The sequence below is a fragment of the Oculina patagonica genome, chromosome 2, assembly GCF_052425735.1.
Source record: "Oculina patagonica isolate OP01 chromosome 2, crgOcupat, whole genome shotgun sequence".
Lineage (NCBI taxonomy): Eukaryota > Metazoa > Cnidaria > Anthozoa > Scleractinia > Oculinidae > Oculina > Oculina patagonica.
The window spans coordinates 13,628,524-13,656,330 of record NC_135759.1 but is presented as its reverse complement, the minus strand read 5'-3'; the positions used below and the strand labels follow the sequence as shown (position 1 = coordinate 13,656,330).

The 27,807-nt window shown below is 37.6% G+C and overlaps 2 protein-coding genes across 4 annotated transcripts in view; one reads left to right on the top strand and one right to left on the bottom strand.

The window, feature by feature from the left end:
- Positions 1-168: 168 nt before the first annotated feature.
- Positions 169-12,922, bottom strand: LOC144643055 (uncharacterized). The gene is made up of 8 exons (XM_078502187.1): positions 12,715-12,922; positions 12,374-12,591; positions 9,261-9,381; positions 7,097-7,199; positions 5,841-5,906; positions 2,787-2,870; positions 2,201-2,356; positions 169-1,011 (listed from the first exon to the last, which is right to left on the bottom strand). Exons 1-8 carry the CDS (start codon positions 12,832-12,834, stop codon positions 770-772), a joined length of 1,110 nt encoding a protein of 369 aa, XP_078358313.1. The 5' UTR covers positions 12,835-12,922; the 3' UTR covers positions 169-769.
- A 3,125-nt stretch (positions 12,923-16,047) lies between these two features.
- LOC144641794 (uncharacterized) overlaps positions 16,048-27,807 on the top strand; it is a 29,259-nt gene continuing 17,499 nt past the window's right edge. For 2 of the 3 annotated variants that reach the window (XM_078500821.1, XM_078500819.1), the window contains exons 1-9: positions 16,048-16,156; positions 20,971-21,038; positions 21,599-21,651; positions 22,389-22,413; positions 22,758-22,801; positions 24,710-24,737; positions 25,144-25,178; positions 26,289-26,319; positions 27,372-27,403. In XM_078500821.1, the coding sequence (XP_078356947.1) occupies positions 16,117-16,156; positions 20,971-21,038; positions 21,599-21,651; positions 22,389-22,413; positions 22,758-22,801; positions 24,710-24,737; positions 25,144-25,178; positions 26,289-26,319; positions 27,372-27,403 (356 nt within the window). In that variant the 5' untranslated portion in view covers positions 16,048-16,116. Of the gene's footprint in view, positions 16,157-17,121; positions 17,226-20,970; positions 21,039-21,598; positions 21,652-22,388; positions 22,414-22,757; positions 22,802-24,709; positions 24,738-25,143; positions 25,179-26,288; positions 26,320-27,371; positions 27,404-27,807 lie in introns of those variants that run through there. The other variant, XM_078500820.1, reaches the window with a different exon arrangement.

The following is a 27,807-nucleotide window of genomic DNA, read 5'->3' as shown; positions in this document are numbered from 1 at the left end:
CCAGCTCTTGTGAAGCCTCCTTAGGAAGGGGCCCCGCCATGGCAGAAGACAGTCGAGGAGTAGGGGCCGAAACTGTCTGCCATGGTTCCTCCTGACGACTTCCAAGCTGGATCCAGCATTGGAGCTGCTGGCTGGGAAGCACCGCAGTGTTTTACTACTTCCATAAACGTAAACGATGACGTGCCTTTGTCGGGTCACTGCGGAATTGTACCCTCTTCCCCCACAAAACTGTCTCAGTCATGTTCAGGAATGAATTCCATTTGCAAGTTTTTTGGCTCTATTTCTATAATTTCGTACACGTTATTCCTTACAGAACAGAAAACAACAACAATTGATTTTACCTTAATATTTATCGTTGGCATCGGGAGTGACACAGACAATAAGATAAAGTTTAAAGTTTTTGCACTTTCGGGATTGTTAAACGTTTTAAGAAAGCCGGGTAGTACACTGTAAGTATTGTGTAAAGTAAACAAATGAAAAGAGGTAAAGTGGTAAAAAGTATTCTATTTTCTACCACCCGAACCCATATTGGGTGTTTCTGCTACTTCTACTGTATCTTAACGTTTTGAAAGATCACGGGACGAGAGCAGCCATGTTTGTAGGGTGTTTTGAGTGGAGAGGTATTTTGCCTGCTGCTACACGTACAACCGTAGTTCCCGCGCGTAAAAGGATGTGGCTGGACTGCTTAATGAATCGAGTCGCAGCTCACTTTGTTTATAAGCGTGCGGAGTGTTTAGTTGATCACCAGATAAAATAGAACGAAGATCAATCAGCCAGTCTCCAATCTACTTGTGCCTATGTTGTCAATCCCCACCCACAGTGAAATATATTTAACAGAGTTTGATCCACCAGCAAGAACATTGTCCTCTATGAACGAAAGTGTGCTGATGGGATGCTGTGATAGAATCATATGCCAAGCCTGTGCAATCAATCCTGCTTCTGTACTCTTAATCACATCACATAGTTTATAAAGGTTAATGGTCTGGCTTTGATCGACCGTTGCGAGCCATCCTAAAAGAAAAATAAACATGTAAGAGTTTCTGTTGGTTTTGCGTGTGTAATAATGTCACTGCAGTAGTTTCAATAAACGCTTTGTAGTCTACAGTCTATATACCAAAATTGTAGATTGTGCTGCTGAAGTACAATCAGAACTCTATTATTGGATTTATTGCTGCACAAAGAATTCACTAATTGGTCTTGGTATTTCTGTATACTAGAGGCCAAGACCAATACGTTAATTCTGAGTAAAACATGCTATGAGAACTGTTATTAACTTCCTAAAATAAACTTGGTGACTGCTTCAACAGAATTTTCCTTGGACTTCTTTTTTTTTTCAAAAAGTTTATTTCTGTAGAGATTTTCGCGCAATAATGTTAAGCTTGAAATAAGAATATTGGCCATAAGACATTTATAATATAAAATCGTACATGTACATGTAAGTCTCCGTTGTGACTGAATGATGTCATTGTGAAACAAATCAAACTCTTCCGTGCTGGACTTTCTAAGCACACCATACTAACATGCAACGGACAACAAGCCGTACAGCAGGGCTAAATATGGAGCTAATCTAAATAGGGTAATAGTGTCACATTTAAAATGCGAAAATAGCGGGCCCTTGAATTTTTTTAAACCAGTTGCATTTCTATTTCCTCTAAAAATCTACTACTAACTTGAAGGTAACTCACAGAAATTCGGATTCATGACTTAGCTTGTTTCGTTAAAGAAAGTCACGTGTAGACAATTCAACACATTTTATGGTAGATTAATCAAGTCAACGTAAACTGATTTAAGGAAAAACTATATCAACAAAAAATTTTACTGGATGCGATTTTGTTCAAAAATGGGGTCCATTTAAACTTAAAATGATTATTTTTCTTCACCATCTTTTCTTCTTCAGTCACATCGAATATTAATACATTTTTACTGAATAACAGGTTAAAGGTTTTCCAAAGTTTAAAATCAAACAAGTTGTAAACAAAGGTTTGTTATGGACGAGTGCACCTGGAATAGTTGCAGATTCCCCTTAATATTTGAAAATTAAGGGGTCAGCCGAGGAAAACAAAATACCTGGCTTGAAAATGTTTTCACCAAAACCAATAAATACATCTTATCATGTACAACAACATACCAGTAATCTACATGTCTATCCTACATGTGCCTTCCAAGAACTTATACAAAACTGGTAAAGAACTAAACCAACCTTCTGTCTGGCCATGCTTTGCCTGGACAGCAAAAACACTATGACCTCCTTGACTACTGGGTAGCATGATCTCTTGCAGATGAGGGGGGTTAAGGTACCACAGTTGACCTGAGCTATCTGACACCACACAACTGCTTGGTGATGCAAGTTGGATATCTACAGGAAGCAATAAAATTTTCCTTTGGATTTCCTTTAAATTTAGCACACTTCCAAATAAAGAATAAGGAAGGACAATGAAAGGTGTCAAGAAAAATTAACATTTTACACCCTGATACACATGTTACATGTATCTGCATGTGGAGAGGATGTATTGATATTCATAGTTTGTATACAGTGAATCTTAATTTTGAACAAGACACCAACAAAGAGCAACACATCTGTATATAGAACAAAGGTTCCTTGGCCAGCAAGGGCCCTCCATCTTGTTATTTCTTTTCAAACAAACAGCTTTCACACATCCTTGTAGCAGTATGGTGGTCATGGTGATCACAAAGGTGTATATGGATTGTGCAATAACAAAGACTTCCTGGGATTGGTCAAAAAAGCACATGAGGGTACATTATTCACTCTGTGCAGTGCTACCAACCTTGCACAGCATTTCCAATGTCTGATGAAGAAAAAGGAATTTGGCTGGGGATAAACTTCACTTCGCCATCATCAGAGTTAACATCTGAAAAGCAAAGACTGTAACTGTAAACCTTTTAACATATATGTAATACCGTATTTTCTCGATTAAACGCCCCCGGCGTTTATTTTAAACCTGGCCCGATAGGGCCGGCGTTTATTTGAATTCAGGAGTTTTTTCAAGCCCTGTGTTTCTAAGAAATGATTTTTATTCATTATTTTTGACAGCTATATAATTAGACATTATTTTTAAAGCATATTAAACCTTTAATAATTGTTTAAGGGTTTTAATTTCAAATACAGATTGGAGACCCGGCGTTTATTCGGGACCCGGCGTTTAATCGAGAAAATACGGTACTCCACAACAAAAGATAACAATCCACTGTCCAAATACAATGTACTTACCTTTGATGGTTTAAAAAGGAAAGGCCACCTAAGCATCATGGGACAAAATCTAGGTACTTACTAGAGGCCTTCTGCTAGATCCAGCCCCTTGTTTTTGTAATTCATGAATAATATTATGTGCTGCACCCAATTCCCAATGTTTATAGTATTGTATACACGTTGAGCCATTTTTAAGTGACAAATATAGCGGCGTATTTAATCATGTAGATGGCACAACATTATTATTTGCAAACTGCTTTGTCAAAGCTTTAGTGTGCCAGTAATGACAAGTTGGACAGCTGTAAATATTTCATTAAGACGATACCAGAAGGTTTTTTTCGATAGGAACATTTTCTATTACATCTACTTTTCGGCTGCGTTGGTTTGATTGAAGTAAACCGCCTCACTTTTTCAAAAATAAAGTTTGAATCTAAGCCGTTTTCAAGTGTTTCATCAAGGTGTGTGATAGGGGTGTCGTTAATGTTTTGCTGCTAGCTTGATTCGAGCTCAATGTTCGTGAAAGTTGGTGTGATAAATCAAAAAGACATAATTTAACAGGCTGTGGTGTTTGTTTGGTACAGAAGTTGTTAGTTCTTTTTAAATTAATTTTCAAAGTTGTGGTAAATTTAAGCCTTGACAGTGGTCGTTACAAGTGCTCGTTCGGGTGAACCGAAAATCCTTAAAAACTCGAAAAAAATTAATGATCCGGTCAAGTGAATTGTGTTTTTAGTATAAGTACATGAAAGTCTTGCAACACACTAGAAAAGAGCGAAATCTATTTAACAAGCCAGATCGGGCAGACCAGTATTACAGACACAGCCTCTTAATTTGTCACATAAAAGCTAACATGTCAGCTTCTCAGCAAATAATTTTGTCATGCCATGCCAAATCTCCTCATCTACATGTACACTAGCAAATAAAAGTTTTGACAAAAAAATTGTCACAAAAAGATTGCTTGTGTAGACTATGCTTAAAGGGGAAGTTCACTCCAGAATGGGCATTTATTTTCTTTACGTCAATAAAAAGCTTATACAAGAATACAGTCGAAGCTCTCGTAAGCGGACACCCTCGGGACGCGAAAAAAGTGTCCGTAACTGGAGCTGGCCGCTTACGAGAATGGTTCTCGTAAGCGGCCACTAGAGGTGTAGGGAAAAGATGGCCGCTTACGGGAGCTTGCCCAGCTAACAATAACCGGACGAACGTGGATAACGACAAAACAAGGACTCAAATGTGGTCCTGTAATTACTGTAAAATCATTGTCACAAACGGCGACGTGAATTTGATTGAAAATAACAGGATACAGAGGTTGTAAGTAGGATTTTCTTTCGGGTGTCCACTTACGGGAGCTGAAAAACAAAGAAAAAGTCTAAGTCGTAATCTCTGAAAGTGTCCGCGGCCGGTTATGGGAATGTCCGCTTACGAGAATGTAAAAATACAGAGTTTGTATGGGAGTTAAAACGGGGTTTCAAACAAGGTGGCCGTAAGTAGAGCTGTCCGCTTACGAGAGTGTCCGTTAAGAGAGCTTCGACTGTATGTTATTTACCAAAATTTCAGCCTCTAACATGTGCTATAACCCTACGAAATTTTGGGAAAGGTTTCGTAGGGTTATAGCGCACGTTGGAGGATGAAATTTTGGCGAATTTATCTTTGTATAAACTTTTTATTGGCATAAAGAAAATAAATGGCCATTCTGGAGTGAACTTCTCCTTTAAAAGTAGATGGAAGCACACACCATGGGGATCTCTACTGACCATTATTGTATCTTAGTTTGTTTCTCAAAGAGGTTTGTATGCACAATGTACATGTACAAAGTCATGTACATTAATTTCTGATGTGGTGTAAGTACCAGTCAGAGGGTGACAGGGAACAAAGCAAACTAGCTAGTGTTTAGCACACTGGTCTTCAGATGAACCAGTCCAGGTGCCCTCACTAAGATAAATATGTTGCCTTCCTGAGTAAGACACTCTACACCTAAGAAGAAACACATCCTCTTAATTTTTTGCTTGTTAAACTGGCAATAGGCCCCAATCAGATAGGACAGTGGGATACAACCAGACTTAACATTAGTTTTTTGAGAGCGATTTTCACTTGAGTGTCAGAAGTAATTTGTGATTGCTTTGGTTTTGCCCTGCTGTGCTTAGCCATAAGTTTAAAAAACTTGTCCCACTTTCAATCACAAGTAATCACACGTACTGTCAGTTAAACCAATTACAAGTAAAACCAAAACCAATTGTGACTTGCTTAAACATGTTTCCCCATGCTTCACGCTGGTTACTTGTAATTGCTAAAAGTTTTAATTGGTTGAATGGATTGTCTATGTCTTTTGTGATCAGTCAGAATGATTTCTTTGGTTTTGGTTTTACGCTGTTTCTTCAAATGAAATTCTCTCTATAGCAACTGACCAATCAGCTCATACCACTAGCTCAAGAGTGAACCTATATGTGCACTCACTATACCAAAGAAGGAGTAGAATTTGGCAGATTTTTTCTTGAGAATACTGACATACATTGTGGTTCACTGTAGTTGCAATTCATGTTGCCATATATTTGTAACACCACACATTTATAGTTCTATGCTCATTGTTTACAGTGTACATTGTAGCTGTAATAAAGTACTAGAAGTAAACACTTACCAGTGTTTTGTGCGGCTGTATAAAGTTTGACTCCTCCTGACTCACCAACCACCAATGATGGAGGGCCTGAATTAAAAAAAAGCACACAATAAGCACAGCTTGTACAGTGTAATGCATGCTAACAAAAAAATATCTATGCCATGTATTGTTGCAGTTTAATTTGAGTGTGGTGCAATTTGGACAGGTGCAAAATGTTTTAAACTGTGTTGTCCCAGATAATATCCACACCCCTCCCACAGAAGGTTTTTCAATTTCAATCCCCTTATCCCTTTGGAAATTCTAGTTTAGCCCGCCTATACATTCCTTCGCCCCCTCAAAATTTTCACTGTGCTTCCATAGGGTGGGTATGTATATGTCAGGGACAATAATACATGAAAAATATTCAAACCCTGCCATTCAAGTTTTCCTTTTATTTGACGTAACATTAAAGATTACAACAGAACTGTTAACTATAAAGGTTAGTGAAAAAACTTGACGATTTTTTGATATTGTCTTGGCAGCAATAAGATGAAAAATGTGACAAAAAGAAACTAATTTACCAGGTATACTCAAAAGTGCAAAATAGAATAAATTAAATTAGGGTTAAAAAAAACTGTTCAGTGTAGTCAGTATAAGTTTAAACAATAAATTTATATTTAGAATTTATTGTAAAATGGTTTTATGAAACAACAGCTGTCTGATTCATTTTTCCCTTTGAAGTTATCACACAGAAAGGAAATCAAAATGAAGCACACAGCAGACCGCACGTAGGCTTAACCTACAGCAGTACACAATGTACCTGAGAGCTAGGGACAAGTTCTAAGGCATAAAGAATTTTTTTCTTAAAAATGGAGCATAACATACAAAAAAATCTCCAGGATGTGCATCCTATACAATAACAAATATTGGAACATATCATTTTGTTTCATGCGTTGTTCTTTAAAGCACTGAATCAAAAAAGCACTTCACTCCAACAAAAAATACTGGACAAATCTTTTGAAACACTTAGCAGGTTTGGACTAATTTGGCTAACAGCTGAGTTCAGTTTTACAATCCCCCTCCCCCCATTTGAATCAATGTTGTTAATGCTGTAGTTGTTTTTCAAAACAAAGCCTGTCGAGCAGCAAACTCAAGAAACAACAACATTGAGTTGGGGGGAGAGGGGGGAGTCAGGACATTGGGAAAAATGTGTGAAATGCTTTTGTTGCAACTACATGTAGTTTTGTCCAAGATTGTAGTAACATGACTGAATACTACAATATAAATTTAAAAAATACCTTTCTTTGAGTTATTTTCATCCAGAACAAATGCAATGTCTTGAATAGTCATAGATGACTTCATCACAGAAATTAACTCAAGGATGACTGTTTGATTTTCCGCCTGTAATACAAAGAATTGTACAATTCAGTGTAACTTGCCAGGTTAACAAGAAAAGTGATACTGCACTTTGCACTCATGTATATCACTTTTTTAGTAGTGAATGTAGCAGGGGCGGATACAGGGGGGTGGATAGGGTGGATATCCACCCCCCCATTTTTCAGTAAAAAAATTCGAAATATCACTTTATTTGAAATAGAAAATAAATAAAGAAAGAATAATTAGCTCTCGCAATTAACCTACCTTAAGCGAATGGAGTTGTGAAGTTTAACATATCCTTTTGTTGTTGAGTTGTGATTGAACTTCCGATAACCACTACAGACATTTTGCAGATTTAAGTCTTTTGCGATGTATTTTTCGCTTTTATATTTATTAAAAAATAAAGAGCTTGTTGAGAGCTTTAAAAAGAGATCTTGAACGAGCTATTTTGATTGTTATAGGCAATTTTAGTTTTGTTTTCGCCAAGCGTGTAGCGGCAGGCTCGATTTACAGAGTTAATTATGCGTATCCAAATTCTGACACATGTTGATAGCTCCCAAATCGCTTTTTATAGATTTAAACTCTTCCTTCTGTTGCTGGTATTTAGTTCGAAGCGTTTTTAGTGCAAATAAAAGAGATTTTAATCGAGGACAATTCTTTATAGTCTATCTAATCTGAGTGATCACTTTGTTTTTTAAAGTTTAGCGTTTTCGTCTATCCCGTGCCGTCTATGAAGTATGTATCCCGCAAAGTGAAACATTGATTTATAGTTTTGTGAACACAGAAAACTCTTTAAGCGTACATGTATAATTTTCCTAGCCTTCGGTGAGAATGTGTAATGTGAAACCGTGCTACACGCGCGCCAAGTTTTAATATTTTTCGCCGGCAATTGTTAAGCTTACTAAATATAATCTTCGCTTATTGTGTCACTCCAAACTTTTGATTTACGTTAAAAATTATTTAATAATTGAAACGAAACGCATTTGTTCAGTCTCGATTCAACTGAGTCGCTTAAATAAACGTGCTGCCTTAAGCTTACATAATGTCACTCGTCTAAATGTCACTATAGTCACGCAAAAACCACAACTGATCGAATAAAATATCCCAGACAACAAAGGCAAGTGTACAGTGATTAAAGGGTCCTGTTTTATTTGTATGTGGTATTCCTTTTTACACAATTCCTTGCTTTGTTTGCATCGAAAATATTTTCATTCGGTAAAAAGAAAATATACTTTAGTATATACTAAGCTTGCTTTATCTTTGCGCGCCTCCACGCACTCCCAAAACTTTTGCAGTTTTTAAGTAAAATTAATGGATTGCATTTCCACGCATTGAAAGTGATAGAAAATAAAATCAGTCAAGCAGATTCCCAGGAGATACTTTTCAGTCTGTTAACAAAAGAAATACTTCTCACCTACATCAAAGATGTTGCGCTCTTCACGATCTTCGGAAGCATACCGGCTTGACGGCAAATACATCGGAATGAATAGGCAATGAGTTTAAACAATAGCTTGAATATATGAATGCTTAATAACCTGAAAATTTGAGGTACACATTTAAAGCGCTGTGAAGTTGTCATGTCCTGGATCCGCCCCTGTGTAGTTACCAGTGGGTGATCAGGTAGTGTCAGCACTATTTTTATAACTTTTTTGCAACTTGAAAGATGTTATAATGAATGCAACTGAAAAACTTACAGCAGGGGTCATCTAATTTGATTTTTATTATTTCTTATTTCTTTAACAATAACTTTAATTTAGTTATCACGTTATGTACCAGTACTATGACTTAAAATACTTGATATAGGAAGAGAATAATGAATTGAACAAGGTGGTATTCATACATACATTAATTATATAAGTGCCCTCTTAAAATCATCAAAATTAAGTAAAAAGCCCATCCCAACCCCCTCCTCAAAATAAACTCTTTAAAGGGCATTGTTGGAGCTTAGAGAAGAAAGCTCATCATTCCAAAAGCTAACTAGGTAGTGAAGTTCTAAGTGAAATTTGAAGACCGCATTGTAAACACCCAACATGTACCTATTTTTACTTATTAATAAAAAAGGGTAGCATTTAGTAACATTTGTACCTTTCTACATTTCCATATAATAATCAATCCTGATGACACAGCCACAGATACAAATTCTTGCAGAACAGCAATCTTTAAAGAGAAGTGTGTTCCAAGAGCTTCTGGAAGGTTTACAATAGCTCTAAATGGGATAATGATTAAAGAAAGATAATAAGTGATATTTCTCTTACTGTTCATACAAACTAAGCATGATTAACTTTAATAGACAAGCCCTCTGCAGTTAATGTATCAGTCAAATCAAATGTTTAACATCCCCCCAGGGCAAACCCTGGGTATTTGACGCCTTTGCCTTACCGGGGGGAAGGGAATTTGATAATCAGTCTTCCCGCGAATGGGGATCCGACCACAAAGGGGGTGGGTAATTTAAATGCAGACCTGATTTCTGGTGATATGTGTTACAGTAAATGCATGTGGGTTTATAATCCTGGTGGAGACTGATTTTTTTCTATGTATTGGTTATCTAGCTTCTATGTATTGCTGGTTTTCACTGTCACGCAATCAAAAAATAAATTCGAAACCATTCAACTACAGGTACAGAAGCTATGAATTTTAAATATTATAGATGATAAATAGATAAACACTTTCTCCAAGTTTCGGGTCTGTGCGGTGTACCGTTCGCGAGTTATTTTCCAAACCTTTCCACGCAAATTTATAAAGCTTAGTATGGAGCCGCCATAACTGTGTCCTGCCGAGGGGGTTTTACTAAAAGCAGGCCCGCGTCCCGGCGGCCCGCGGTCCACTTCACGGCCCGCGGCCTGGCGGCCCGCGGCCCGCGGCCCACCTCTCCGGCGGGAGGGGGGATCTGAACGTAAAAATTATTCCTCGGGGGTCACTTTTAACTTTAACTCGATCGATATGTTTTACCACTTAAAAAGAAGAAGTTTGCATCGGAAAATCTTGTAGTCTTCCAGTTTATGGTGTACTTACCTTATATGCTTCAAGTTTACCTTCATAGGTCCTTTTATTTATGAAGAAACAGCGTGATAAATGGATAACAACAACTTTACGATCGGAAAAAACATTGTCGACGGAGCATGCAACGCCTGGAACATTTTTACGGTACCCAGGCTACCCGCGCCCGTGCTTTGCAACATTCTCAAAAAATGCGAAGTAAAGACGATCGGTCCGGCTGCGGGTTAAATTTTACTTTTCTGTTTATTTTAGCGAACCCGAGAACTCCTTTTGCTGGCTAACATGTGTATACACAATTTGTGTATTATTTGGCTAATTCCAAGCTAGTTGAAGTTGAAGTTGAATTAATCCGTCTTACGATCGATATGTTAACAAGTTTATGAAAGCCAGAACGTGGACATTTATAGCATGAAAACTTAAATTCTTGAAAGAAAGACAAGAGCTCCAGTTGACTTACAGACCCATATAAGGAACAAAATTTAAAATTATTGTAGTTCAAAAGGCTTTATTGCTTCTTCTTCTTCTTAGTTCCTTGCCCCCTGGTGGGGGATAGCTTTATTGCTAAGCTCAAGTAAATGTCACACTAACAGTCCTACAGGGTTCAAAATAGCAGCCGGCTGTCGGCGGTAGCCGGCATTCTGACGACACTTGCCGGCTACTTTTCACCGAAGAAATAGAAAATATCATGCCTTGATCGGCCAACTGAAATAAATGTTGAAGTAAACATTCCATATCAGAAAATAAAGCAGCTACAGGGCTAGAAAGAGCGACTCAATAGTTGCTAATGCGACCAAAATTTCATCTTTGTCGACGAAAACGTCTGGTTCAGTTACAGTTTAGTCGCCAATGTGGCGACTTCATTTCTGTGTTAAGATGAATAACGGGCTGCCCCACCTTCTCAGGTATTGTGTTCCTCCAGAAAATTATATTGAAGATCTTATTTGCTTCTCAAACATTCAAAATAAGAAAAGAAGTCACATTGCTCCAATCCATTCTTTTGCTTTGCCGTAAAATATTGTATCACTTCGGAAAACTTACAAATGGCCGACTGTGTTTGAAATCGCCCCAGAATGCATCTGGGTACGTCATGTATGCAGATGGATTGTGTCCCTTGAAAATGCATAGCTCTCTAACAGCCGGGAAAAAATGAGCCTTGACAAAAAAAGCCGACAAATTCTGGCTAAAAACTAAATTTTATTTTGAACCCTGTCCTAACAGCGAGAACTCGATCCTGTAAACACGCGCCTCGTCACTGACAACTGAAATTATAGTTTTTCTTTATTTATAGCGCATTAGCAAAAATCTGTGGGCCGCGGGCCGAGAGGTGGGCCGCGGGCCGTGAAGTGGACCGTGGGCCGCGGGCGCCGGGCCGCGGGCCTGCTTTTAGTAAAACCCCTGCCGAGGGACACAGTAATGGCCGCTGTGATGTCAAAGAAACCATCTGGAACTCAATTCTGTTTACAACAGTGGCCATCCTTGGCTTAAGAGCTAGTACACTTTCACATAAACACCACTTATTATATCTGAAATGTTCATTCTGCACAAAATGGAAAGGAAAGGCCTTTTTTCAAACAAAACAGCTTTGTCACGGCACTCAGCTTGATGTCACATACTGTACGACGGAGAACTCAAATATTCAAAATGCTCTGTTTTAAAAACGAATGACACTATCGATCTGGAAATTTGCAAAAATGTATATTTTTAGTTTATCTTTCGCCTAATGACAACGAAAATTTAGCAGGCCTAGTGAATTTTGATTTCGGAATTTTATGACGTAACATGAAAACCAAGAATAGTCTAGAGGAAAAACTGTGTGGAATATTTTAAAGGCCAGTATGCAGACAACATTTACATGCATAAAAAGCTACACAGATAAAACAGTTATCTGTCTAATTATTATTTTTACCCCAGGTTGGGGACATTTGGTCACTGAAAATGGGCTTTAAGTGGAGAATTTGAGCGGTTTTTTGGCCCAGAGAGGCAGGAATTTGAATGCAAAGAATTGCCCAGGGGGTTGCCCGGGGAGGGGAAGGATGTTGAACATTTGTTTTGACTGATACATAACAGTCACATGAAAAAAAAAATGGCTTTAGGGCATTGCTTCAAAAATTAAGCTTACTTCATGACTGTATATTGCAACACAAAAAGTATTTTACTGTATTAATTTTACCATGAGCCCTGAACATTATGAGCAAACTTACTTAAACTTGCCATCATTTACTGCACTCTTTTGCAGATCTTGTGCTGCTATCTCTTTTGCAGCAAAACCAAGTGAACTCATCACATCCCAAGCTCTGATTTCTAAACAACACTTTCCTTTCCCAGACTGGCATATCCCCAACAAAGACATGCCATCATTTTCATGTATAACAAAGGCAATGTTCACTCCTTCTTCCAGTGATAAAGGTGATGTTTCTCTCTAAGTTCAAGAAAAATGTACGTATGTTATTTGCTGGCTTGGATGTACGAACAATCTGTACCAATTCAGTAGAACAGTTTGTTAACGAGCTGATCGCTTCGTCTGTATTTTGTGTTTTCTTACCTTCAGAGCATGAATTTCGTTTTTTCTGTCTGTATATTCGAGGCCTACCACGAGCCCCTGGCTATTTTCCGTAGAAAAAGAACGCACGGAGTGCCTTGTCTTTAACGTCTGAAACCACATTTCTATTCACTTCCGATTTAACGTTTAGAGACAACACTTTTCTCCAGAGAAGAGGCAGAAAGGACAGGCAGAAAGTTCTGCCATTTTGAAAAACTTAGCAACCAAGCACTTACAACACCGCTGCTTTCTTTTGAGCCGACGAAACAGAGCTTCCGCTCCCGCCAAAAGTGCTGTAACCTTTCACGTCAATCTTAATTTAGTCGGCAATTTACGTCATGGTATATTGCAATTCCTGAGATTTATTATTATTAATTATTTATTATATACTTCTAAAATGACTGGTCCCGAGAACAGTCCAAAGGAAACATCAAAAAGTGAATACCAAGAGTCAATCTAGATTACTACTAAACTGGAACTCACTTCAGCATCGACGAGAGTACCTGTCCTTAGTAGAATGTTATAAAACAGTGTTCGGATTAAATGGTCTTGACTTTAACGATTATTTCGAGTGTTGTAGAAGTAAAAGCACTAGAGCTAACCATCCGTTTAAGATCCAAACGAAATCAGCTAGAATTAACGCATTCAAGCATTCCTTCTTTGTTAAATGGAACAATTTGCCAAACTATTTGTTCGGACACGACATTAATGTAAATGTTTTTAAATCAAACATTAAAAAGTGGATGAACATTCATTAATTATATGCCACAGTACCAGATATTATAGATATTTTAGATTTTAACTTTAAGATTGTTAATTATTTATGAATAGTTTTTTAATAGTTTTTTAGGGGACCTAAATAGGGATGACCGCATGGTCCGCCTTTTCAGATACCACTTGTGTGATATCATTTGTGTGTTTTGACTAAAGTATTATTATTATTTCAAGAAAATCAGGCTTGTTTAAAAACAAAAGATCGAGAAATGACAACCGTTGCTAAGGTAACCCCTGTTACTAGCAAACAAGTAAAAAAATAAACTTTTGTCATATGTAATCATCATGGTACAATCTAGCAGATTGCCGGAGTTCCTAGATAATCCCCTGGATAATTTTCATTTTGACCATAGGGTTAAAAAAAACTCCATCGAGCCTCCTTATGTCCTTTTAAAAGCGCAGACTTAAACGAGCCAATATTGTTCTTCTTACGCACGTCCAAAGCAATCTTGTTCCAGAGTTCTATCGCACGAAATGTTTACCTGTTATCCCTATTATAGCAATAATAATAATAATAATTTATGAATTTATATTGCGCTTTTTAACACGTAAATGAGCAAAAGCGCATTACAATATTAAAACTTAAAAATATTAAAATATACTAACTATATACATTACAATATTAAAACATAAAATTATTAAAATAAACTAACTATATACACATTATTGACTAGATCTAAAAGTTAAAAAAAAGCTAATTTAAAAAGATATGTTTTAAGACGAGATTTAAAACTAAAAATAGAACTAATATTACGAAGGCTAGCTGGAAACGCATTCCAAAGTGTAGGCGCACTGACACTGAAAGATCTGTCAGCAAAAGACTTTTTCATTTTCCCTTCTGGGTGCACTAAAAGCGTACCTGAATTTATAGAGCGCAGTGAATAGCGTGCGTGCTTCAGTTACCTTAATTAAGTTACTAATATAAGTTGGAGCCATGCCAGTAAGAGCCTTAAAAGTTAAAAGTAAAATTTTAAAATGAATTCTATATCTAACAGGTAACCAGTGTAGTTCTTGTAAAACAGGTGTGATGTGGTCATATTTACAACTCGAAGTAAGCAGCCTAGCCGCGGCGTTCTGCACTCTCTGCAATTTAGCAATCTCGCAGTTCGGTAGCCCATAAAGAAGTCCATTGCAATAATCAATTCTGCTAGTAACAAACGCGTGCAAAACCATTTCTAATTTATCCCTTGCTAGAAATTTACTTATTCGCTTAATATTGTGTAGCCAAAAAAATGCCGCACTGCAAGACTTTGAAATATGAGTCGACATAGAGAAATTAGAGTCGAACCAGGAGCCAAGATTGCGTACTTTTGACACAGGCTTAATATCTGTTGTGCCAACACGGATTGTACAATCATTAATTTTCAACAGTTGCTGTCTAGATCCGATAATAAGAAATTCAGTCTTATCATCATTTATCTTTAATTTATCTTGGTACATCCATTTCCTTAAGTCACTGATACATCTCTCCATGGTACACACGGCCTCCGCTTGGTCTGTTGGACTATTGGGATTGAATGACAGGTAGAGCTGAGTGTCATCAGCGAAACAGTGGGCGTCGGGCAGGTGGGCTTGTACTATCTCGAAGAGCTTGGAGGCGTAAACCACAAAGAGAAGCGGACCTAAGCAGCTCCCCTGTGGAACACCGAAGCGCAGATTGAAATTGTCTGATGTAACCCCATCGAACAAAATGCGCTGGCTACGCCCTGACAAGTACGATGAGAACCACGCCAGAGCCTTTCCACGTATACCGAAGCTCATAGTCAAGCGTCGTAACAAAATATCGTGATCCACTGTGTCAAACGCAGCGCTTAAGTCCAAAAGGACGAGTAGCGTGACGCGCTGCGAGTTCATATTCAAGAGAATATCATTAGCAACTTTGACCACACGTATTGTAAGTGTACATGTCATCGATAACCGTGCGGGGAGCGTAAATATTAAAACGATTATTTCACTCGCTCTTGTTGGACATGAGATAGCTATAGCTGCTATTCCTCCAGTCCCTTTTCGGCTGGATTCGCCGCTCGTCAATCAGATCGGGAGCCTGCTCGCAGGCTACGCTCCTCATTGGCTATCTACTATCTCATATTGCAGCTCTCACGATCACGACCCTTTAAATACCCTGACTTCAACGGACTTTCAACGAGAAAACATGAGAAAGTTGCTCGTTTTGTCATACAAACAGGAAAAAGCGAAGACTCTAGGAAGTAATATCATTCCCAGCCGGCGTTTCCCCTGACTAGTGGTCGGGAAGCTCAACGGCTCTCGGCATGTCCGAACCAAAACCAGTAGGCGAGCCATAAAATCCTCGTTCCGGTTTAATTGTGCGCGTGCCTCAGAGATTGGTGATGAAACGAGCAAATTTTCAGCAGTCGATCAGATTTCGTATCCAGAGGTTCCGATCCCTGAAAAAAATCGCGTTCTCTGGGAACGAAATTGTTTAGGATCAAATCTTTAATGACAAGCCATCAAAAATGGCCGCGTAGGAGTCTGGGCTTTACCACGCGATCCCGCGTTACATGATTGGATAATCATTAATCAGTTGACGTCTCAAAAGAAAATCAAAAACAATTTTCGGGAGATCGTACGAAAAGTTATCTGTTGCTGTCACGGTGGTTTTCTTTGAAAAAAATGTACCGAGCAAAAAAAAATGTTGAGGCGGCCCGTAAAGGTTAGTTAATTTATATTGTTTTTATAAAGTACAAGTGCAATCTGTTCGAAGGAATTCTTCTATCAATATATGAAGAAATACTGAAAAATGATACGAAACGGCCGATTAACACATGAAGATCAAATGCGTTTTTCCTCATTTCAAACCGGATATTTCCCTAAATGTTTTGGTGTAGTTTAATAAAATATTTCCTATTAACCGTTAAAATTTCTAGAAAAATTATAAAAAAAAGATTTAAAAAGTAGCAAGCAAATTTGTTTCTGCTTGGTGGCAAGAAAAAGAAATGATACCAATCGCCAATACAATGATGAAAGGAGCTGATGTTAACCAAAGCCCGGGCCCTTGACAGTTCTTGGTCAATGGGCAGAGAAGGAACTCGAACTAGTTTACACAGTTTAAGTGTTGGACAAGAAACAGGATCCCAGCAAGCAGTTTTTGTTGTCATGAAACACTAAATTGGCAATACATGCAGCAACTCTAAAATTTGAAGTTTTATCTATATAATGTTACTGACACCGGTTGAACAGAAAGAAACGCTTTGTGCTGCAGGCTGTGTATATGTGTTGCCAATTTGCTAAGGCAAAGTGTACAATTCAATGGAAAATCCCGAGATTCGAAAATTGCTTGATATTATGACGGGTTTTATTAGCATTGAAGACCCTCATTAAAATTTCTGTCATCCGGGTTTATAGTTTTTGAAAAACGTGCCCGCGCGTCGAGATTTTCATGGTATGCCGAAGCGTCGAGAATTCGCGCTCCATCAAACCAAGGTATTATTTAGAATCGCAGTAGCTTGTTACGAGTTTATCTCTGAACGACTTAAAGCCATATTTAAGTGACAAGCCACCAATAATGGCCGCGTGGGAGTCTGGGCCTTACCACGCGATCCCGCGCGCAAATGATTAGTTAATCAGTTGACGTCACAAAAGGAAATCGAAAAAGAAATAAGGAATCCAACAGGAAGATCTGTTTTCCCAGTTCCAGAATTATACGGAAGATCTGTTTCCACAGTTTTTTTATTCGTTAATAATGAACACAACAGAAAATCAGTCAGAGACGGTTCGTCCAGGTTAGTTAATTTAAATTACTTTTATTTAGTCCAGTCTTGTTCAAATGAACTTTTCCATCAATGAACAAATAAGGTTGATACACAAACTGCCGATACAGCTGTGGATAGGGCTTTCCACAAGTTGCAACTTTTTTCCTCTCGAGCAACTTGTTTCATTTTGAACAATTTCCAGACCAAAGATCTCCGATGATTATCCGATTATCTTTCGAAGGTCATGCGAACGTTTCCGAAGATTTACGAACGTTTCGCTTATTTGTTTTCTTTCCAACATTTTCGCAATACGTAGTTCTGTAAATGTTGTGAAGGCCGAAAACTTTGCCAAGACAGCTAGCGCCGCTTCTCTCTTCAGCAAGAGACTGGCACTCAAAAGACGCGATTTTCTATTAACTGCAAAATGTTAGATTCTTTGTGGCGTCCAAATTTTAAATAAGCGCCGCACATGAGGCGCGAAAATTAAAAAAACGCGCCGCGGCGCTTATTCGAGTAAATACGGTAGTCACTGGTATATAAAATGCCCCCCCCCCCCCCTCCCTCCCGTTCTTCTTCTTTAGTAAGTAGATACAGTAATATGTAGCTAAATATAAAATTAAAACTGAATACCACGGGATAGGAAGTGCGGCCTAGAAAGATTGAAGTAGTTGTCATGTGAGAGGTCTTAAGTGGTGGGCGGAGAAGGAACTCCAACGAGTTTGTATACTTTTTATGTGGGTCAAGAAGCAGGATCGCAGCAAGCATTCTTTTGATAAAAACTAAATTGGCAATATATGTAGCTACTCTAAAATTCAAACTGAAAGAGGAAATCACTCTGTAATTTGACAGCCGGGTTTATAGCATTTGAAAAAACTTATATTACCCGCGTGTCGAGACTATAATATTACAGTGGAACTCCAATTTCACGATCGTTGATTTAACGATATTCCCGAATTCAGGGGCGGGGGGGGGGGGGGGAGACACTTCCTTTGTTGCACGAGTCATAGCGGTACCGGGCAACTGAGTGTGCGCAGTAGCTTTCAAATGGTTGCTAAGGGCGTAGTGAATAGCTTTTGTTTTGGTCTTAACCGTGCACAAAACACAATAGCTATTTGCATTTTGATTGCTTCTTTGAAGTTTGCCGGACATCAAAACAACAAACAGTAATAACGGTGACCAGTATGGCAAAAGTAAGGTTTACGGATCATACTAATTAAAAATAACTCCAATGATTCTGAAATGATTTACCATTTTTTGGCTGTTAAATGTCAACCGTGACAATTTTTTCGCTTGGTTTTTCCACACCGCCAAAACATTCTTAGTGACGTGAAACAGGTGAGAAATCTTGCTCTAATGCTGGATTTCCACTGATGCGTATTTTTTTACGTACGTTTACGTGCGTGAACCAATTTAGAGACAATGTATGAACGACTAGCGCAAACATGTACGCAAGTCGTTCATACATTGCCTGCAGGGAATCACAGTAGTTGTATTCATCAAACCATGCGCGAGACTCAGCAACGTGCATCGTTGTTGAGTCTCGCGCATGGTTTGATCAATACAACTACCGTGATTCCCTGCAGTCGCGCGCTATAGAGGGAATCGGGTATTCGCATTTCACACGCAAGCAGATATTGATATTTAAATCTTTCTGAGAAAACAAAACTTTGGGTGACGTCTTTCTTAGCAACGGCTTGATTGACATAGACTCGCACCGTTTCCAGGCACTGCGCTATGTCTTCAAAGAAAAGTACCGACTCCCCCCCCCCCCCCCCCCCTATTTACGATTTTACGATCAATGAAAATTTATTTCCACATTTTGTTTCTCTGCTTTTTGTTTTTCTTTTTAAACCCCTCTATTTTAAAACTTTCTTCATACGGCCGCGTTGCTACAATATTTGTACTATATCCATCGGTCAGCAGAGTCGTAAAAAATGTCTACAGCTGGCCGGTCGGTATAAAACGCAGACCATGCAGACTGCAGACTGCAGACTCGACCGTGCAGACGGTGCAGACCGTGCAGACTGATGAAGACTAGCAGTATGCAGTCGAAACGTTGCGATCTCCATCACACGTGACTACGTCGTGAGACAAACGAAATAATACTTTATTATTGTACTCTACCACGATGAATAGCCACAACATTTTTTATGAGTAATTCTTTTTTCTTCTTTTTTTACATTGTGTTTCACAAAACTTTTCACGAACGGTTTCCGGAGTTCGTTTGAATTTCACCAAACTAAACAAACTGGACGAACTTTTTCTCAACTTGCGAACTCCTCAACCTTTCAACTTCGCTGCACGTGAAATTCACAATTTCGTTTCGAAGTTCGTAATTTGATTGACAACTACTTAATGAATTTCCCCTTAAAGTTCGTAGCGAACTTCGCGAATTTCAAACGAACTTCGGAAACCGTTCGTGAAAAGTTTTGTGAAACACAATGTAAAAGAAGAAGAAAAAAAATTACTCAATCTGCACGGTCTGCACCGTCTGCACCGTCTGCAGTCTGCAGTCTGCATGGTCTGCGTTTTATACCGACCGACAGCTGGCCGACCAACCAACCGTGTGAGTGTTACTGGGCTAGATATTATACTTACCGGTACTGTTTAAAAAATTCAGTCGTAAAAACTAATTGAAACTTAAATGTAGACAATTTAAGAGTTTTGCGAGGAACGTTTCGAAAGAAATTATATCTTTCGCATTCCTTCGTGTTTCACAATTATGTTCCACTTTCTTTTCATTTAGTCTATCAAATATTTAAGAAACGTTCATAATTTAAGCTAAAGAAATACCCAAAATGCGACCAGCAACCGAGCCAAATGTTCATATATTGATACGTGAAGCTAAACTCGCAACGTGAAAATTCTAGACTCAAATTATTCGCCAAAAACCGGAAGTGTTTTCGCTTAAATATTGGTGTAAGATTTAGTCAAGCCTAAAAGCGGAGCCCCGTTATTATTGATTCTGCCTTATATTAAGTCATTCAGAATTCATGCGATTAAAATACCACTACATTTTTTTAGGGCTGAGAATTCTTTGTAGACTAAATGAATATACAAGTAACCTATAAACAGATACCCGCAACTAAATGTGCAATGCTTTCAATTGCTGGACAGATCTAAAATTTTCAGTTAATTTAATTCCAACAAGGGGGAGGATGTGATTATGGCGCAGTGTCGTAGCATCCTTTTCTGCTACCTATGGAAAAGTTTGTATATTTTTTTTTGTTTGATTTTGTCGACAAAAGTCCGATAGTCACATGATCGCCAAAAAATTTCCAGCTGTTTCTCTAGTTTTCAAACAACGCTTAACACGCAGCTCAAGTTTTGGCACAATTTTAAGAACCCCGCGTGATGGAGTCGTGTAAATCTTACAAATATAACTCGTACCCGGTGGAGATTTAAAAAAATAATTTTATAGCGACGTGTATATTCCCACGCTCTACTCGCTAGTTCAATTCGTGCAACTAATCAAATTTACTTGGGTGGTCGTAAATAAATATCACTTATGTCCAGGATTGAACGCAAGTATTGTTTAATAAGTACTTCATGTTTGACTGTGTTATTTGACATTTCCATATTACTTCATATTCGATGGATTTTTGTGTGTTTTGGTGAACTTTTATTTATGAGGACACTTTGTGGTGCCTGTCATGAGTAACGTGCATGTTATTAACGTTCAATCCTGGACATATCTGTTATACTGGTTAGTTTTTTTTTTATCTTTTTCTCATGGCGTTCTCTAACACACCTGTTATGTTTACCGTTTGTTTAGGCCCTTCGTTTACCACCAGTATGTTTATTTCACCATTTAAAATGGACAGAATACAAAGACAAAACGACGTAAGTTTTATGAATTTCTATTTGTTATGCAGTCGCGTGTCTAGTTATATTTTGTCTTAGTAAAACCAATCACTGAAGTCAGACCAAGTGCTTTTGGTTTAAACAGTGTTTACATTTAAACAAAAACTCAATTATTTAAGCGTCAGAGTATTTAGCACTGCTGTGTTTATTAAGGACACTGTCCAAATAAACAAATATTGTACCCTCATCTTTTAATTCTGGGTAGACTAGCGAAGCTTAGCGAGTATGGTTCTATGTTCCCTTCTAGTCTTTCCGACCCTTACTGCGTCTTTTTCTTTTCATTATATAGCTGTATTTTTTATTTCTATTGTTTATGTAAATAAAATAAATTAATATTAATTAAGGGCGTGTTTATTTTCAACACACGCGTTTACTCGTTGGAATTTTTTATTGTTTTGGCAAATGCGACGACTGAACGCGTATATTGCAAATAAATCCACCCAAAATTAGAGAGAGATTGTTAAGTCGTAGACGTCAGGCAGGTTGAAATAAAATCATTTTACTGATAGAAAGTACTTAATATACATTTTTAACCCTAGGCCCTTGCTGCAAAAGTAGCACATTTAGAAGAAACGTTAGCCAATTATAAAAGGTGAGGAGTTTACATTAGGGTCAATTAACAATTAATTGTTTAAAGGCAAACAATCGTGCAAGGATGTAGGTTTCGCTTTGTTTTCTCTATCACTTCAACCTTATATAATACGCTGTAAGATTCCATATTTGGAAACGTTTTTCTTCTATATGTGAAATGCGGATTCCCTAAAACAACAAGTGTATCCTCACTGCCTTGGTCTGGCGCACGTGTTCTCCGTTTTCTTCGCCCACTGTTTTTCGGGAGGGGGGTTGTGTCAAGCTTTTGGTGCAATTAGTTTTCTCACTTTATTCATTCATTCTGTAGAATAAACGGGACGGTGGCTCAACAAGTCAAGCAACATAACATATCTAACATTTCTTTTTGTCTTAAGGTCTTTGGACGTACCAGGAATCTAATTTTCAAAAAAGGCGAAACGCAATTTGGCCTTTGTTTTTTGGCTCTCAATCCCCACGTCTCCTTCTACATTTGAGATTCAGTTGCAACGTGGCAAAGAAATTGCTTGAGGTGCCTAGTAAACAATATAAAGACTGTATTTTGTCTCCAATGGCAAGTTTCAAGCAAAACTGTGCTTGCATCAAAAATTATTTTTACACTTGTTCATCTTATCAACTGACTGATAAAGGAAGATATTAACTGGGGTTTTTAAAAGTTTATAATTGTTAATAATTTGTAAAAGCAAGAGTACAAATAAAGATGTTGATGTCGTTTTGATAGAAAATATGTGTTCTTTTCAGGATTGCGGATGCCAAGGAAAATAATGTAAGTGATAAAGCCCCAGAATTCTTAAGCTTCATAATAATATTTGATTCAAATTTTCAATTCGAAGATGAATTTTATTTAACCGTTTCGAGTTCCCTTTATCACTTGACCATTTATTCAATACAAAAGTCATTTTGCTATTCCCAAAGCAAGTTTAAAAAGTTACGAATGTCGCAAAAGATAACCCATTGGCGCCCGCGCGGCTCAAAACGAACGTTGCCCTTTGTTGAATTTCTGACGTTATCATCTTTGACCAAAAAAGGCATTATACTATAGTTAGGCCGATTATAACAAAATTCACGGCAATGATTAAAAGTGCTAAATAAACTTCTCTGAAATCCTAGGACCTGTTGGCAGAGCTCCTGTCAGAACAAAAGAATAATAAACGGTAAGTTAAGGATTAACTGTAAAATTGTACCTATATATAAATAAGACTAACATGTATACAAAGATGGTTTTTAAGTTTCTTTCACAGTTTAAGGCATCGAGCCTAAGTTTTTCATAAAAGAAAAGTTAATGACTTGCAACCGCGTTGACTAACGCAAACCGAGAGGTCGAGTATATAAATAGTTGTAAAAGTAGAAACTCTGAAAGATTACAATACAATTCAATTCTAAGCCATTCCATTTAACAAACTGTTTTTGCAGAACGCAGGTTGAAGCAAACACACTAAACTCTTTTTTTTTACCACAACTCTGGATGGTTAAGTGTTATTATAACGGTTTTTTTTTTAAAAAAAAAAAACCCCCTAGAAAACCGCGCCCCCATAAAAAAAGGGCCGTAGTCTAATTGTTAATTATGAGCGTAGTGTTACTGTTCAACACAAGTTAGCATCACAACTTTTAAAGAAATTTAACTAGAGCTGTGTCAAAATCTTTAGACACCTTTCATTAAATCAAGACAGATATACATGTTAAATTTGACAAATACTAGAATTAACTGACTGCCATACTGTCCAAATTTGAGCCACAGAAAAAGGAAAGCTGTACTCTCGTCGCGATACAACGAAGTGGCATGACCTGCTTCATTAATATTTATATTAACAGTCCACTAACGTAACAAAAGATGCATTGTCATGATATATACGGGCATGAGATTTCAAACAAAAATTGAAAACGTCTGGCAGACGTTTTCAAACTCTGCCCATGTGTCATGGAGACAAATCGTAAAAAACTAAATACATTTTGCTCTCCTTTGAAGTATTCACATCTTGGTGTTCTCTGTGCATCTTGTGAATGAGTAAAGCTACTGAGAGAAAAATTTTAGCTCCGAAAATGCATTAAAATCGCCATGATACTGCCCGTTTAAATCCCAGGACGAACAAGGACTTTTTACTTGATTTTATTTTGACTTTTAATCTATTAATAATTTGCAATTGTAAAAGCAAGAGTGCAAATGAAGACGTTGATGTCGTTTTGATAGAAAATATGTTTGTTTTTGTCAGTGATGAATCAAAAGAAAGAAACTTTTTGGTTTCTCTCTTTTGTATCATTGCTGCAAAGTGAAGCCAGTCAGCCAGTCGACATTAGCACTATGTTATGAGCGATGATGTAGTTGTTACGTCAAGAATACACATTACCAATTAGGAACGTTTGTAAACAAGTCCAGAATTAAGTGACGTATCCGATCCGTGAATGATTATTACCAATTCCTCACAGAATCCTCCTACAGACACGCTACTTCTGTAATTTAATTTTTTCTCATAAATAAGAAGCGGTAAAACCACATAAACAAAAAGTGTCAACTTGTTCTAAAAAAAGCCCGAGTTCACGCAAATATTTACTCTTTTTTGAAACAAAATCGTACGACCTGTTTATTTTTACATTCCAAAAGGATTTGGAATTGTTTTGCATCATTTTCCGTTACTTTCTGACTGGCCAACAAAATAAATACGAAAAACCTGCTCCTCCACCCCCTTGTTCGACGCCTGAGGTATGAATTTGTTTGTACGTCCGGAGTTAAATGCCAGTACTGAAGCAATAAAAAACATGCTCCTTTTTGCAAATGTGGAACAAATTATGCTAGGACGATTGATAAGGACCGACACAACATAGCTATAGCCAACAGTATGTTTATATTAGAACTAGCTCATTTTAGCTAATGACGCCCTATTTTCAGCACAGAAAAATATTAATTTCACTTTGAGCCATTTCGAAGATAGTATAAAGGTTACCTGACACTCTGACGCGTCCTGGTGCTTGATTATTTTCTATATAAGAACGTTTTGTTATTAACTAAGAGGTGAGTGTGAGGTTTCTTAGCTTTTTTAGCAGAAAATATAACGTTTCTCTTTCAGCCAACTGGAGGCAAAACAAGAGGCCCTGGTAAGTGATCAAGTCCAAGGTATATAATTTTTACTGTACAGTGCCGGATCCACTTTGAAGTGCCGCCCCCCCCCCCCCCCTTATTCGGAAATAGCGCATTTTCTTTGAAGTGCCGGAATTGTCTTCGCAGAATTCAACATTCATAGTCAAGCGCCCCCCCCCCCCCCCCTTTAGCTAAAGGTCTGGATCCGCCACTGCTGTATCATCGTACTTAATAATCTTATTTGATAATCTTTTTTTATTTTGCCTTTTCATTACTATTTACAGTAGTATTTTGATTATGACGTTTTGTGGTTGAACAGGAGCTACTTCTGTTGGTCAGGTTACCATAAGATATAGCGGTTAAAGAATTTCAAATTATAACTTTCTAATTACATTTATGATTGCTACACTTTCTGTTTTGCAGTGTGTTGAGCGCGCTCAAATGACAACTTTAAAAAGGTAAATCATTTGCTTAGTTTTATGTGCGAAGGTCCAGTGAAGTATTTGTATGACTAAAACCTTTAAACCCTTCCAATAACACCCCAGAGCAATATAACAATATTAACATCCATTATTAAAAACTAACTCACACCATGTTAGTAACATTGCATTTTATTTAGTTCATTAATATTTGAGCACATGCACTATTTTGTTCTATCGATGAAACCCTAATGACACACTATGAGTAGCTACTTAGCGAATCTAAAACACGCGCTACGTATGAAACGCGAGCTGTTCGTAAGTCCACAAGCCGTTAAGTCGAGGACGTTTCCCCAGACCAAAACCGTGTGTTATTATTGCGCATGGAAAATTTGATCATATTCTATTTCTTTTTGAATAAGGAACTTACATAATGTACAATTAGACTTAGTGCCAATTGAGCCGTAACACGAAGGTTAAATATTTGCTTATCCTTTGTGACTTTTCCAGAAATGAACATTTTTTTTAGAAGACCCTTTGTACAATGCTATAACCCTGATTTCCATCTCTTTGTCAACGCACGAAACGCACCTGTATTATTTATTTACGTTTTAAAGGATTTCCACGAGGAACTCTGTTCTAAAATACAGGCGAAAGGACATTTGGCTTGTGATTTGTAACCTTCAAATCTCCCTACTTCTTCCTATTAGAAATCTTGTACAATGTGCAAAGAAACGCCTCCTGAGGCTGGGGAAATTAAAGGGTGGTTAGTGTTAATTTTTTTGCACAACTCTGGCGAACAGTACTGTAGTGGATCAGTAGTTTTACCCTGGTCCATCTTTTCAAGTGAAAAGTACCACGATGAAAAGTAAAACTTTTTTTAAAATAAATGAACTTCAAAACTATTTGTGTCGCTACAGTTGCGTTGTGAAGCAAATGTTACACTCTAGAAAAGCAACTCCGAAGATTTAAATTAGTTGAAGAAAAATAGTCCCATCTATTTAATTACGAGGATGGTTTGAATGTTTCCTTGCACCAATCTTACTTTCTAGGTAGGAATGTGTTCTTATTAAAGAAGTAATAATTGTTTGTAAAAATCTGATTTCCATGCAATTACTTTTAGCTAACCATAAAATGTTTCCTTTTCAGACGCCTAAAACAAGAAAGATCAACAATATCTGTAAGTGATGAAGCCCGAAAATTGTAATTACCTTCTCTACTGCTATGATTTTCTTTGTTTAAAAGGGAGGGGATGAATGGAATCCCTCACCAAGGGCTGGGTAGACAGCTAACCTGCGATCAGGCTTTCTTTTTTTTGATCGCAGGTTAGGTAGACAGCCCGCAGCTTAATTTACAACATGGCATATTTTTCGTTACCTTTGACGTCATATGACGTGCCATGACGTCATTAGAGTCGCCTTCTTGGATTCGCCATCTTTGAATTCACCTTAAAAAAAAGAGAAAATAACAGAAAATAACGGAAATGGATGAAAAATCAAGTCAGAATGCTAATGGAATATAACAATAAACAGAGTTAAAAATAGAGAGAAAATGTTAAAATTGACGATTTTTGGCCTGAACCTCTTGCAATTATGATGTTTTCGTGGCAACGTCAAATATCAAGGACAAGTGGTTGACAGATCAAAATTTCCGCAAGAGATAAATGAACAGCTACTGAAATTTGAGCACTTTGAATGTAAACCTCTCTTTCAAAACCTCATGGGGTGCCCTTTTACTTCTGAGAGTTAATGAATTTCAGTTTTCAGGACAATTTTGCTTTTTTTCTTTTCAGTCCGTTTAATTACCATTTATAGTAGTATTATGTTATATGAAGTCGGCCTGTAATACAAGTTACTATGAAGACTGCTAAGAAAATGAAGGATAGCCCCATAATCATAGAAAAGGAGAACCACGCACGCATAGAAATAGGAAAGCCGCGCATCAAGGTTTTCATGGAAGCCTTACTTCAGCGTCTGCCTGTATCTTCTAGAAATCCATTTTATGGTCAATTGACAGCTGACCACTATCACAGGACCATATTGCGGACTCTGGTGAAGAACTCGCCAAGGTCTCCTTTTTAAGTTGACCGCTGACCAAGTAATGAGGTTTCTATTGGATCGCGGGCTTAATTCCTACGTAGAGGGCAAAGGGAATAATCGGGGAGTTTCGCTTTTAGGCTTGGCTAAATCTATTCAATAATATCATTGATAATTGACTTACCTTTTTTTACAGAGACAGAGCGCTAGGATTAAGGAGCTAGAGGGGTAAGTCATTTGCTTAGTTTTATGTTGAATGTAATTACTACTTGACAGCATGCCAGTGAATTGCCATTTCTATATGTAATGAATAATTGGACCACTTTAAAGAACAAAGAGGGGCGATAATTTTCTACGAATGAAAGAAAAACAGTAAAACTGTAACAAAACGCTTGGAATGGCTACTAAAACTCAAACGTGTTTAATATAAAAGGACACAGGATAATTAAAGGGACTGTGTCATGGCTGAGTTAAGTTTATTTTATTAGGTTTTGCCAAATACGCGCAATGATACTTAAGAAATTACTTTTTATTGACCTAAATGACAAAGACATAGCTTTATTACAATCAAATGTGTCTTCCGGGCGTTATAATTTAACTTTGAAAACTGTTTAGCCCAACAGTATTTCAAA